Source organism: Pollachius pollachius (genome assembly GCF_949987615.1).
Source record: "Pollachius pollachius genome assembly, chromosome: 11".
Lineage (NCBI taxonomy): Eukaryota > Metazoa > Chordata > Actinopteri > Gadiformes > Gadidae > Pollachius > Pollachius pollachius.
In genome coordinates, this window is record NC_136944.1 from 22,557,876 (window position 1) to 22,571,617 (window position 13,742).

General features: G+C 47.5%; 2 protein-coding genes across 2 annotated transcripts; one reads left to right on the plus strand and one right to left on the minus strand.

Annotated features, from left to right (window-relative positions):
* Positions 1–3,989: 3,989 nt before the first annotated feature.
* Positions 3,990–7,249, minus strand: LOC307082388 (G-protein coupled receptor family C group 5 member C-like). Its single transcript, XM_079745940.1, has 5 exons — positions 6,997–7,249; positions 5,388–6,380; positions 4,928–5,043; positions 4,228–4,347; positions 3,990–4,122 (listed from the first exon to the last, which is right to left on the minus strand). The coding sequence occupies exons 2-5, from the start codon at positions 6,376–6,378 to the stop codon at positions 4,096–4,098; spliced, it is 1,254 nt and encodes a 417-aa protein (XP_079602066.1). The 5' UTR covers positions 6,379–6,380; positions 6,997–7,249; the 3' UTR covers positions 3,990–4,095.
* Positions 7,250–9,624: 2,375 nt separating this feature from the next.
* On the plus strand, positions 9,625–12,662 carry btbd17b (BTB (POZ) domain containing 17b; the record flags this gene model as incomplete). The annotated part of the gene is made up of 3 exons (XM_079745702.1): positions 9,625–9,721; positions 10,972–11,257; positions 11,588–12,662. The coding sequence occupies 3 exons, from the start codon at positions 9,625–9,627 to the stop codon at positions 12,660–12,662; spliced, it is 1,458 nt and encodes a 485-aa protein (XP_079601828.1).
* Positions 12,663–13,742: the final 1,080 nt, after the last annotated feature.

Here is a 13,742-nt window from a genome sequence, read left to right on the forward strand (position 1 = left end):
CACAGGGAGAGAGAGGGGGAGGGAGGGAGGGAGGGAGAGGGAGAGAGAGGGAGGGGGGGGGAGAGGGAGAGGGAGGGAGGGAGAGAGAGAGAGGGAGAGAGAGAGAGAGAGGGGGGGGAGAGAGAGAGAGGGAGAGAGAGAGAGGGGGGGAGAGAGGGAGAGAGAAGGGGAGAGGGAGAGAGAGAGGGAGAGAGAGAGGGGGAGGGAGAGGGAGAGAGGGGGGGGAGAGACACACACACACACACACACTTGGAGCAGCCCCGTTCGACCTCCTCGGTTTCAAGTCAGCGCTCTGCTCGTGCCATGGCGTGGCGTGTTGGAGAACTGCGACGTAAACATTATTTCTCTATTCTACCGTGGAATGTGGACGTGGGACCTGGTCATTCGAACTGATGGGCTTACTGGAACGTACCCTCTGGGAACGTCCGATGGGGGCTCCTAGTTCCGTACCCAGCCGACAGCAGCCGTCTTGCCAATCTTCAGGCTGAACATGACTTGTACGAGGTCAAAGACCACCAGCTAAACTTATCATATTATATTATGTTGGTCCTTTTTATAACATTATCAGTACAAAACCGTGTGTGCTGTACTGACTAATCATCTGCAGTGTCAACGTGACAGCTGTCTTCGACTCTGAAGGTGTAGGGTTTGTGTCGTGGTTTCCCCACAAGGTGGCAGTAAACTCGACAGAGTAGAACTCCTATTACGCTGTTTGAGTGAGAGCTTTTTCATCGATTGAACTGGCTTTGTGTGACTTGTTGGGTGTTAAGTGACACACCTGTTGCTGTTCACACCGTTTGGTTTTAAATAATTGTTTCTAACCTGTTGATATGATAAACCTGCCTTTTTTTGTTAATATGAAATGGTTATTAAACGCTGCAACATAGCACAAATCGACTGACTTTATTGTGGAACCATCTTCCAAATCGTCTTATTAAATATGTTCTCTTGGACGGTTCTGTCACACCAAAATTGTACCGGGGGGCGAAAATTGTACCGCCTACGTTATTTGCGTTCGAAAATTCCAAACCTGCCTGGCAACGGACGATCGCGTCGAACGATGACGTAGGAAGGTTCACGAACAGTCGCGAACATTCGCGCTCATTCATTGAGCGCCACAAGACGAAATAACGTTAAACAGATAACACTTTTTTTTAATTATTTTTACAAATGACATTTATTAGCGTTGCTAACTTTATATTTGTATTGTATGTAATTGTTCAATCGCATTTAGCTAGTAAACTGAGTGTATTAACACAAGCTAGCTAGCTATACACTTTAAACACTCAGTTTACTAGCTAAATTCAATACAATACAAATATAAAGTAAAAAAGAGCACGAATGTTTTTTGAAGACTGCCTGGCAACGGACAATCGCGTTGAACTATGACATAATGTTTCGAACGCGAATTACTAGCTTTTCAAAGCACAAACACTTTGTTACAGTGGTTATCATGCAAATCTCTTAAATAACCCTCTGCCAACTTCCTTCTTATTGAATGAGGTCTTTGATTATTGGCTTTGGGAACCGAGAAAACACGGAAAATACATTACGTAGGGATTGAAGTATTTGCATAGGAATGGGTAACGTGTCATCTCCGACCTACATGTAGGTCGAACTACCTAGTACTCTGTATTGGCCAATACTATAGGAATTGGTTTCTGGAAGGAAGAAATGGCATGGGAACATCTAAGTTCAACATTTGAGATGTTGAACTGTTATTAAAGTTACTAACTTTAATAACAGTTCATGATACTCTATGAACATGTCATTAATGACAGGGGTCACAGCTTGACGTAGAATCTGCTTAGGTTAAAGGTCCCCATCGGGTGGTACGGGATGAACATCATCCAATGAGCCACTGTTGGGAGCACAAAATATAAAGTACTAGAAAAACAATAAAACTTCAAACATTTGTTGTCACTCCTTTAAATTGCGTTCACCTCAAAACTTACATCATCTCTTTGCATATCTGCCCCTAGAGTCATGAGCGGGAAGCAGGAGAATCATTAACGCTAACCTTTATTTAACCTTTGTGGTTTTGATTTTATGGATGTAAATGAATTTCCCTGAAATGAATTTACATCCAAGTGCACAGTGATGGTCCTCTGTCTACACGTCCATCGGTACAAAAAAGACATGATGAATGTTTACAGATGGCTGGCGATGGTTGTCTCCTAGAGCCCCGCGATCAACACAACCCATCTCGGAAGATGTAATGGGGCAAGGTGGTAGAGAGGGAGGGAGGGGAAGAGAGAGAGAGAGAGAGAGAGAGAGAGAGAGGGGGAAAGACAGAGAGAAAAAAAAAGAGATGCAGAGATAGGGAAAGAGCGAAAGAGAGAGGAGGATAGAGACAGAGACAGAGATACAAGGAGAAGGGAAGAGAGGGACGGGGGAAGAGAGAGAGAGAGAGAAAGAGATAGAGGAATAGGTGAAGAGATAGAGAGGGGAAGAGGGAGAAAGGGACAGAGAGGCGAACAGAGTTTGCTCTTGCTGCTAGGCAGCCGCCCTTAGCCCTGGGATTTGATTGTCCGCGTGTGCAAAGATAAACCACATGTAAATAATTATTTTACCATCTTATTTTTATGAACCAACACACATTTTGCAGCTGGAACCACACTGTCTGTGAAGAACACGGATGTTCCTTATTACAGCACCGGTTTTGTTTTTTACAGTTTGATCATGTTTTGTGACAAAGTTTTATTTCTTTTGGGATGGAACCATTCATTTGCATGCCCTACTAAAGGCGTGACGTCACCATGAAGGTACACTCAGCCTCACAATGGGCGACTAGTGTTTGGCTATCAGTTCATATCAAAGCAGCGGAAAATAGTGCCACTCTATAGGATTGAAGTGAATATCTTTCAATCATATCTATGAATTGTGCCAGTCGCGTTTTGAATGACGATAATTGAATTGATGTGGGATTGAAATCCAGGCTTCTATCGTTCAAGCATTGAAGAGGTCATCCATGATGTTTGACCATGAAAAAGTAGGGCCCCTCTAAACCATCGCACTCCCAGTGTCAGTCTATTCCACTGAGATACGGATCAATCGGACTACGATATCAAAGTGCATGCAGAACATGTCTGAGATATGCGCTGGAAGTCTTTCACTTTGAACCTCATAGGACTTGATCTCCTGGTTCATTCCAGCCTGGTTGATGTCCTATGCATCTTTAATGCTTATCCCCTTCAGGTTGATCCGACCGACCAGATCACGAGGTCCAGTCGTCACATAACATCTTGTTTGAATGTAATGCACCAAACATCTGAGGACAAAGTGTGACAGAGAACGTCATTTTGAATCTTTTTTATCAGACAACTCCTCGCATTTACACACTTAAAAAGCCAGCAGAACAAAAATAAAATACAATAGTTCAAAGATAGCCAGTGTATGGAAAATACACTGGGAATACACAGACTTCATGGCAAGTATTTCTGTTAATTAAAACCATACAAAAAAGTGAAATTACAGACTGGTTTGGACTTTCTTAGAGGTCCGAGCACTCTCTGAGTCAATCTCTCAGTCTCCTGTAGCGACTAGCATTTTAAAAACACGTTCCCACCAGTATTACCCAGGCAGGCAGATTAACAGACTGTACAAATTATATATCCGCTTTGCTTCGGTTCCTTGTCGCATTTTCTATTTAGCATTCTCACGGCACTGACGCCTAATCCTAACACGACGAAAACTCTTGGATTCCTCAACAGACGCACACCCCCCCAAACACACACACAGACACACACACACACACGCACAAATACGAACACACACACACGCACACACATACACAAATACGAACACAAACACACACACACACACACACATAAACACACACATACACACATTCATTCATGTGTGTCCTCCATGCTGTGGAGACGTACAGAATGGTGTGGGTCTGAGGTGGGGCTGCAGTCCCCCCCATCCCTTCAGTTAGGGGGACCCCTTCAGTCCAGCCCCCCCCTCCCCCCCCCCTCCCCCTTTCAGCCCTCAAGACACTTACAACATCAACAACATCAACGCAACAAATAAATAGGAGAGGTTTGTTGCATCTACCAGGTAGAAAGGGATCTCTGCACAGTAAGAGAGAAATCACCACAACGGCTTCCTGTTCAAACCCTGTAGAAGGGGGACAAACAGAAGACAGATTACCAATAATCTCTACTGATTGCCACCAGCGAATCAGGTGCATACGGTCGATAGGGGGGGGGGGGGGGTACTCACGGTGTCAGCATGCCGCAGCACAGAAGGAGGAGGGAGGGGCCAAGCTAAGCTCGGACTGGGGGTCTCCTTGTTCATAGCGGGGACGGAGGCCTTCGTTGCGGCGTTCTTGTGAAAGTCGGTCTTTGGGGAATAACACACACACACACACACACACACACACACACACACACAGACACACATAAACACACACACACACACAAGCACAGACACACAAACAAACACACACACAGACACACATAAACACACACACACACAGACACACACACACACACACAAACACACACGTACAAATGTAAACACACACAGACACACATAAACAAACACACACACACACACACAGACACACATAAACAAACACACACACACACACAGACACACACACACACACACACACACACACGTACAAATGTAAACACACACAGACACACACACACAGACACACATAAACAAACACAAACACACACACACACACAGACACACACACAAACACACACACACACACACACACGTACAAATGTAAACACACAGACACACACACACACACACGTAAACACACGCACACACACACACACACACACACATTACAATCTGAATCAGAACAGTACTTGGATTCGTTCTGTTATTACTATGCTTCCTTTTCCAAGCGTGAGGCTGAAACACGCTGAGGGTTGGACCGTAGAGTGAACATCAGAGCACTCACATAGGTCAGGCCCTTGTGGATCAGGGCCATCTCCGTGGGCTGGTACACCCCACGGCGCAGGGGCCCCGGTCTGGGACACTCCGGGGTCACAGGCTCCTCTGGGAGTGGCTCTGGAGCTGAACCACAGAATGGGGTTCGGAAAAGAACAATTACATTTACATTTAGGCTTTTAGCTGTGGTTGGAAATGCTGTTTATGAACAAAATGCTAACTATGACATTGACATTTACATTTAGAGAACTGAGCAGACGCTTGTATACAAAGCGATGTACAATAAGTCCATTTGTCAGAAGAAAGAGAAACAACAATATATCGCTGTCGGTACAGTAAGGATGGAAGTACTAACCACTAACCATCACTAGGTTAACCCATTCCCTGTACACAATAGAGACAGCTAGGATAAGACGCCACACAATGCTGAGTACTATTTTTAAGAGCCAGGGCGTATTGTTTTGCCTCACCGTCCCCTTTGGGCTCCTCCATGGAGAAGGCGGCGTTGTCCAGGTACAGGTTGTGGACGGCGGGGGTCCTTTCGGGTCCGTAGTCCAGAGCGCTGCGGGCCGGGTACACGGCGTGCTCCGCGTCCGAGCCCTCCTCCTCGCTGCCCCCCTGCCTCGGGCCCAGCAGCCAGGTCTCCGGCACCACGTAGAGCAGCAGGAACGCCCAGCCGTTGGCCACCAGGGCGACGGCCATGGTGGGGTCGTCCCAGTCGCCCCGGCCCAGCGCCCGGTTCCCGTAGACGTACATCCCGATCCAGGCCGCCCAGAGGGCCGCGGTGAGGAGCCCCGTCGACAGGAGCAGGGCCCCGTCCCGACGCCACCGCCCGTCCTTCCGCACCAGCGCCGCCACGGCCGTCGCCACGGCGGCCAGCAGCAGCGCCATCACGTAGATCAGCGCCATCACAAAGTCCTGGTTGGCGATGCTGCAGGACAGGTCGGGGGTGACGGCGGGGGGCGAGAGGGGGGAGCGCAGTACGGTGAGGATCAGCCACTCGGTGTTCACCATCACCTCCACCAGCCAGAGGGCCAGGCCTCCCAGGTAGAGCAGCCAGCCCCGGGGGCCCGGGTCCCCCGCGGACCCCCTGCCCAGCAGCGCCAGCCACAGGCCCTGCGTCACCAGGCAGGCCAGGCACCCGGCGAACAGCACGCCGAAGACGAACCGCCGCGCGGCGCAGGTGGTGAAGTCCCGGCCCGCGACGAAGGCCAGCGCCAGGCCGAAGAGCCCCAGGGTGCACACGGTGAAGGTGGCCAGCAGGGGCAGCGTGCGGCGCCGCTGCCGGTCGCTCACGAGGGGCCGGATGCCCACGAGGAAGACGAGCAGGACGAAGGAGGTCAGCGCGCCGGCGGCGGCCACCGCCTCCACCGCCACGCCCCAGGCGGCGTCCAGGTCACACAGGTTGAAGTAGAGCGGTTTGACGGCGGCGCCGCAGCCTCTGGGCACGCCGGAGGACATGGCTGCACATCAGAGGAGGGGGTTAGAGTCAACAGGAACACACGGTTAGGCCTGATACACAGTGGGGGGGGGGGGGGGGAATAACGAAATAACGGGGGTATACAAGACAAGACTGTATAGCAGTGTCCAAACGAAACTTTAGCGGGGGTAGCGACATTTTTATTTGTTATGGTGTATTACCTACACTGTAACCCTTTGATGTAAATTTACAGCGAGATTCTGACAGGCATCTAGTGTATTTACGTGATACAGTAGATTACTGCAAATAAACTGTACCGTACTGTCGTTTTGCTGTGAAAAGGTTCACAGTGTATTTTAAACACATTAGTCTGCTCTATTGCCAACCAGTTCAGAACAAGGAAAGTACTTTCGATTACTTCCATCAATGCAGGGAATAAACCGAGGTCGACGATTAGTCTGCAAAATTAAATCTTTCCATGTCATGTGACTAAAAGTAGCCCAACACCGATTCGACCTAAGAATTTCACAATCATCAGGAAACAAGAAGAAAACACTGACATCGCTCCAACACAATTAACACAATAACATGAAGGAGGCTGCTTTAAATTGCCGGTGTCAGACCCAGACTGTACGAAGGATGGAGGATGCCCTTTGTACCTATAGATGAGGAGCCACAGGTCGCCACAGGTGGTCCACAGACGGAGAGAAAAGACCGCAGAAGACCTCCTGATGTCAAACATCTAAATCGAATTCATGTTGAATGACAGAATCGCCTCTGAGACTAGATGGTAGGTGGTTGTCCAATCGGCACCAGCCTCACACACAACTTACTGAACTGTTGGTTATGCTCTATATTTCTAATTTCTGTTAAGAAATTAAAAAGGATCAAAGTTACCCTATGGTAGTTATATCCACGTCCATCAGAAGTGAGCTCCGCGTAGGAGGTCTAAAACCAGGCTGTTTACCTGCTGCTTCCCGCTGGACGCTGCTGCCTGCTCAGCTTTGCATGTTACGGCAATCACTCAGCTCAGTGCAGTCCTCGTTATCTCGTAATCAGGTTACACACAATGGCGCTATTATTGTTGTGTCGCAACAAAAAAAAGTCACTTCTAATTCAAGTTATGTGCACACACAAAACTCTCAGTTGATGTTTTCTTTGACACGCTGGGGTTAATTAATTTACAAACGAATTATATTTAAAAAACAAATTCAGAAAAGTATAAACATAAGTTAAATAATATGGGCTTGTGTTAAATTAAAGTGCTATTTCATCCGAATAGACGGTGCTTGTACTTTTTATGTTAGTCTTTTGGTCGAGCGCCATCTGGTGGCAATTGGAGGAATCGATTAGAAACTTTCAGACAGTGGGGTCATCCGTATCTCACCTTTTAATTCAGAGACAATGTTGTGGCTTAATGGTTTTTGAAGAAAAAAAAAGTTGAAGCCAATGTTCAATTTTAATTGGCTAAATATCTAATATAATATCTAATATCTAATATAATAATAGTATTTTCTTTTGGGGGTGGGCGTTCGCGTACCACTATTTGAGAACAACTGGTCTAGTGTATTAAAAAAATACCCAGTTATTCTTTACATGCCTGGGGGTATCAGTATCAATCAAGGGCAGCCAGGACACCTCAGTGATGGCTGGGCGGGCATTTAGTTCAGTGCTGAGCTGCAGGGTTTGCGCGGCAAGGTTGGACCATCGATCCACCAACGGAAAGTATCCGTTTGGGGGCTTTCATGAATTTAGCCTCGTGTCGATCCGTTCCGTCCAGACCGCGGCCCCGCCAGCGATCCTGAGCCCCGTTAGCAGCGGAGAGAACAATGGTACGAAGGGGAAGGTCAGGAAGAAACCAGATTAGGATATGGATTGGAAGTGCACTCACATCTGTTAGGGCTTCTCGCCTCATTCAGTCCTATCGACGTGTCGTACTTTAGTTTAGCTTCCATTTCTTTACACTATGGTAGGCCTACACACTCTGCGTTTAGCCCGTGTGTCGGATTGAAATAAATTCCCTGTTTTTTGCACAGATTTACATAACTATCGTTACACAAGCTTCATTATGTTACATCTGTGGGATGGGGAGTTTTAAACGTGTTGTCCATCCCCTAATGAAAGTGGTTTCATTAGAGGATCTCAGCTGGGCTCTTCCGGGGATATGACCCATTATTCTCAGCTGTGGTGAGAAACTCTCACGGGAGACAGTTTGTCCTGCAAATGAGCCTCACTTGTTCCTCCTGTTCCAAACGTCCATTCCCCTGTGAACTAAAGAGTGCATTCGTCATCAAATCATAACTGCCCAGACATCTTGTAAAATCAATTTAAAACTAATATTTCATTTTGATATTGTGTCCATAAGATAAAGCAAATGACTTACCTCGATGTGTGATTTTGATTTATTGTTTATTCATCTCTTCAACATTAAAACAGACACAAATGACGTAAAAACGTAATCTTTGTATATGTATATTTTACATACACTACAAATATATATATACAAATGTATATTTAAACAATAAAAATATAAATTATCTATAATATATATATACACTGTACATATATATATATATATATATATATATATATATATATATATATATATATATATATATATATATATGTGCACAGTTGCTTTGCATATAGTCAATAATAAGGTCAGTGTGTTGTTTGAGTGGATGTTTACCTCACTATAGACTATATTAATCCAGATTACATTTAGATATTTGCATCAAAAACAACAACCAGAACTAAGAGGCTTAGCGCAACTCCATCACAACAACCGTTGTCTTGTGCAAAAACATTTATTTAAAACGAAGGTGCGATTCGGAAAATCCTCAAAAACAAATTGAGCCGACAGTATATGGAAAGGCTTATCCAACTATAGATCTATTTAGGTTCTGCTCTATTAACAGCGCTGTTAAAAGCTCAACACAAACAGCGATTGATTTGTAATAGTAACTAACTGACCCTATTTTTAAGCTCCACCAAACATTTAAGCCCGGTGTCTGTCTGGCTCGTGGTCAATGCCGCTTCGGAAAAAAAAGGAGGAATCCCAAATCAAAGCTGAAGCCGTGGCCACACCCCCGCCAGATTCTACCAATCAGAGATGGGGGCCAGCATCCTACATAAAAAGTGGGCACAGGGAGACCCACAACACACAGGGCGAGGCACCCTACACCACCCTACATCACACCAACCTACACCGCTCCTCCCCAATCCACCGCACCCCTGCCGACCGAAGCCACCACGGAAGAAGAGAAGCGGGAATCGGATCAGAAGAGATGGCTCTGTCGTGCGAAAGAGGGCACCTCCTGTTGGGTTATGTGCTGGGGGTCCTGGTTCTCTCCTTCCACTCCTCCCCGGTCTCCGTCGGAGGAGGTAAGCACATCTGGACCCTTTTCCGTTCCCACCCAGTGTCCCCATTGGCAGAGCGGTAGTTGAATCTGTTCTGTGTTCCCGGTGCGTCTGACCGTCATCACAGCAGTGTGTCTCTCATCCCACCCCTGGGGGTCTGGCAGATCTTCTTCATTCATCTTCAGTCCCAGTCTCTCGCTCCGTCTGTTTGATTCCGGGGAAAGACGTTGCCGTAATACTGGATCCGCCGTCTCCAGAGTTCATTCCTGTCTGATCTAAGGATATCATTGTTGTACTTTTCATTTAAGAAAATATACGATTGCTGCATTGTTTGATAGTGTGTGCAAAATTCTTATTTTCTTTCCGTTTTAAGATCAGCTGATTTTGAGCATCGATCCCTCTCATGCTTAAACCTTTCATTCTTAATGCATTCACTTTATGACTCCTTTCTGAGAGAGAATGATTAAGTGATCACTTTATTTTGTACAGAAAGCCAGAAAGGCAAAGTGCAAATCTGACAACGAGAGATTTCGAGAGGAAATTGGTTCAACTGTAACCAATCGATGGTTCTGAGAAGCCTTATTCTATCTTGCTTGGGGACACCGGCTCACATCAAACCAGCTCCTCTGAAGTGGAGGCACATGATGGATGAGGATGCACCGCTGGGACCTCACTGAGTTCAGCCTCATTAAAGCTTCAGCAGCAGACCAATGAGGCGGCTGATTGCTGAGGCTCCGCAGGCTTCATGTGGAATTATTCAGGGTGCCGCTTGCCTCAACCCTGAGAGGAGAAATGCTCCACAAAGCAGCCATCTGAAACGCTGGTGCACCCTCAAAGACTAGACATCTCACGTTCTTTCAGTCGGCCGCCATGAACATGAGTGTGTTTCTGTATCGTTGGTTTCTATGTGGCCCCGGGTCGTGGGTAGGTGAGTGTGTGGCCCCTGTGACCTCACCCTAACTGCTCCAGATGAGCTGGCTGTCGCCTTGCGTGATTGACACCGCCATCAGTGTGTGAATCTGTGCATGAATGGGTGAATACTGGGCAATATTGTAAAGTACTTTTAGCAGCCACTGGTAAGAAAAGTGCTGTAGAGATCTAGTCCATCAACTATTCCATTTACTAGCAGGGTAGATAGGGAACTCCTGGAAGTCTGCAAAGCTCAACTCTCCCTCTTTAAAGCCTGATGAAAGTGGCCACCCTCCCCACCTACACCCAGGTCTCCATCCCCCATCCACCTGTCTCGTGACCTGTCCTCATGTCCTCCTACGCAGCGGCCCTAAAGATGGAGGCCCCGCCGGAGGCTGGGGCCACAGTGCTGAACCACTCCATGGCTCTGGTGCAGCGCATGGAGAACCTGATGGCCCTGGGCAACGCCAGCGACGTGTCCCTGCGGGTGCAGACCCTGAACACGGAGGAGGTGAAGGTGCTGCCGGCCCACTCGCTGGTGCTGAGCCTGCAGAGCGACGTCTTCCGGGACCTGCTGCTCACACGCAACGGCAGCGCCCTGGTGCTCAGCGAGACCGCCGAGTGCGCCGCCGTCTTCGACAAGTTCCTCAGGTGAGGGGAGGAAGAGGATGGGGGAGGGAGGGGGGAGGGGGGGGGGGAGACGGACGGAGGAGCTGACAGCCGACCTGATCTGACCTTTTCAGAAGCCAAACCTTGCCGAATGCTGAGGTTTTGATCACACCAGCCAAAGTACCGAACTCAAAATTCTAAACAAATAATTTTAATTTTAATAGAACTACTTTCCATATTATCTTTGAGGGTTCAGTGCGATTCGAGTTCAAAACTGACACGCAAAACCTTCCTCATCCAGATTAGTACTCTTAATCCAGTTTCCTCAGACGCTGACCGACCATCCATTGAGTTGTTCCCTGTGGTCCGCAGGTATCTGTACTGCGGGGACATCTCCGTCCGCCTGGACCAGGCCATCCCTCTTCACCAGCTGGCCACCAAGTACCGTGTGGAGGGTCTGCAACTAGGCCTCACTCAGTTCATGAGCCAGCACCTCTCCAGCGAGTCTCCGTCCGGCCACGTGGTGGGCTGGTACCAGTACGCCCAGCGCATCGGCGACGCCCCGCTGCAGGACAGCTGCCTGCGCTACCTCTCCTGGAACCTGTCCTCTGTGCTGCAGAGCGCCGAGTGGACCTCCGTCAGCGCCGACCTGCTGCTGTCCCTCCTGCGCCGCTCCGACCTGGTGGTGCAGAGCGAGCTGGAGCTCTACGACGGCCTGGAGACCTGGGCGGCCCGCAACCGTCCAGGCAGCCCCACGGCGGAGCGCGCCCTGGAGGCCATCCGCTACGGGATGATCCCGCCGCAGAAGCTCTTCCGCCTGCAGAAGAGCTCGCCGCTGATGCAGAAACACTACGGCGCCGTGCGGGACCTGCTCTACCTCGCCTTCCAGTTCCACGCCGCCTCGCCCGTCCAGCTCGCCAAGTACTTCGAGGTGAACTGCAGCATCTTCACCCCGCGCAACTACCTGTCGCCGGCCTGGGGCGCACCCTGGGTCATCAGCAGCCCCACGCGCGACGACCGCAGCTTCAGCTTCCAGACGCAGCTGGGACCCAGCGGCCACGACGCCAGCAAGAAGGTGACCTGGAACGCCCTGTTCTCGCCCCGCTGGTTCCCGCTGGGCGCCCGGGCGTCGTACGCCGAGCCGGGCGCCATGGCGCCCTCGCTGACCGACGGCGGCCGGCCGCGCATCATCGTCACGCCCGCCACCTCCAGCCCGGACTTTGCGGGCGTGAGCTTCCAGAAGACGGTGATGGTGATGGCGCGGCAGCAGGGGAAGGTGGTGGTGCGCCACGTCTATAACTTCCACCAGAGCACGGAGGAGGCCGGGGACTTCCTGGCCGAGGCGGACCTGCAGCGCCGGGTGTCGGAGTACTTGATCGACAGCGCCCTCTACCTGCACGTGGTGGTGAAGCCGGTGTACCACACGCTGATTGTGGCCAAGAAGTGAACGGAGGCTCCGCACACAAGCAGTCACTTACCGTAACAACGGCGCTCATATCACAACGCTTGTTTTTGACATGTCTTTTTGAACGGCTCTTTTTGTTTGAAACCGGTGAGCTGTTTGGTCTTCCAGCCGTTTAGAGTGAGAGTGACGCGGTGTGGTTTTCGACTGTGATTCGATCGACGGTTCAGTGACAACGTCACGAAGTCGATCAGGGGATGATTGGGGTTTTGGAGTGAGATTCGTAGTCAGAAAGTACGATCCTATTTCTTAACCCTTTGACTTTCCCATCTGACTTCCCAAATAAAAAAAAAACATGTTTTCTGCTTACATTTTGGATATGAAATGAGTTGCTTTGCTTTAATTTCATGTTACCACCACAGAGAATGGAAATTAATTCTTAGATTACACTGTATTTCTTTACAACATATTATTAGATTAATAGGCCTACAATCATATTTAGACACTAATTCTGTTTCTTTAGAATACATGCTATTACATGTAGGCACATAGGCTATATGTAATGGCTTGCATATGGATGCTATTCAAGGAGCCAAATAATAATCTCCTTGTCATTTTATAAAATATAGTGTGCTATTTAGTTACTTTAAGGGCACACATCATTGTTGAGATCGCACATAGACCTACTAGTAAAATAATATTCCTTTTATTTTCCATATAATACGACGTTTTCAGTGACAATTTGTTTGAATGTAATTTTCCACCAAAATAAAAAGAATTGAAAACATCTTGGCTATCTTGAATTGTCTACTTACATGTCAACAATTAAGCGAATAAATGTTAAAATAAGTATTCAACCTACATGTAATAACTTTTAGATATTATATAATGTATATAATATATATATAATATAACACATAATATAAAAATAATATAAAATATATATCATTATAATGTATATATAGGCTATATAATAATAATAATAATAATAATAATAATAATAATAATAATATAATATATAATAATAATATAATATATAATAACAACATATATTATTATAATATATCATATCAAATATTCTATATATTATATTAAATTACATATATAATATATTTTTTAGATACT

Excerpts from the sequence above, each read along its gene's own strand:
- LOC307082388 (XM_079745940.1), bottom strand. The coding sequence starts at position 6,378 with ATGTCCTCCGGCGTGCCCAGAGGCTGCGGCGCCGCCGTCAAACCGCTC. Across the intron at positions 4,348-4,927 it reads TCCACAAGGGCCTGACCTAT|ACCGACTTTCACAAGAACGC; the intron begins GTGAGTGCTCTG and ends TATTCCCCAAAG. Across the intron at positions 4,123-4,227 it reads TGCTGCGGCATGCTGACACC|GGTTTGAACAGGAAGCCGTT; the intron begins GTGAGTACCCCC and ends CCCCTTCTACAG.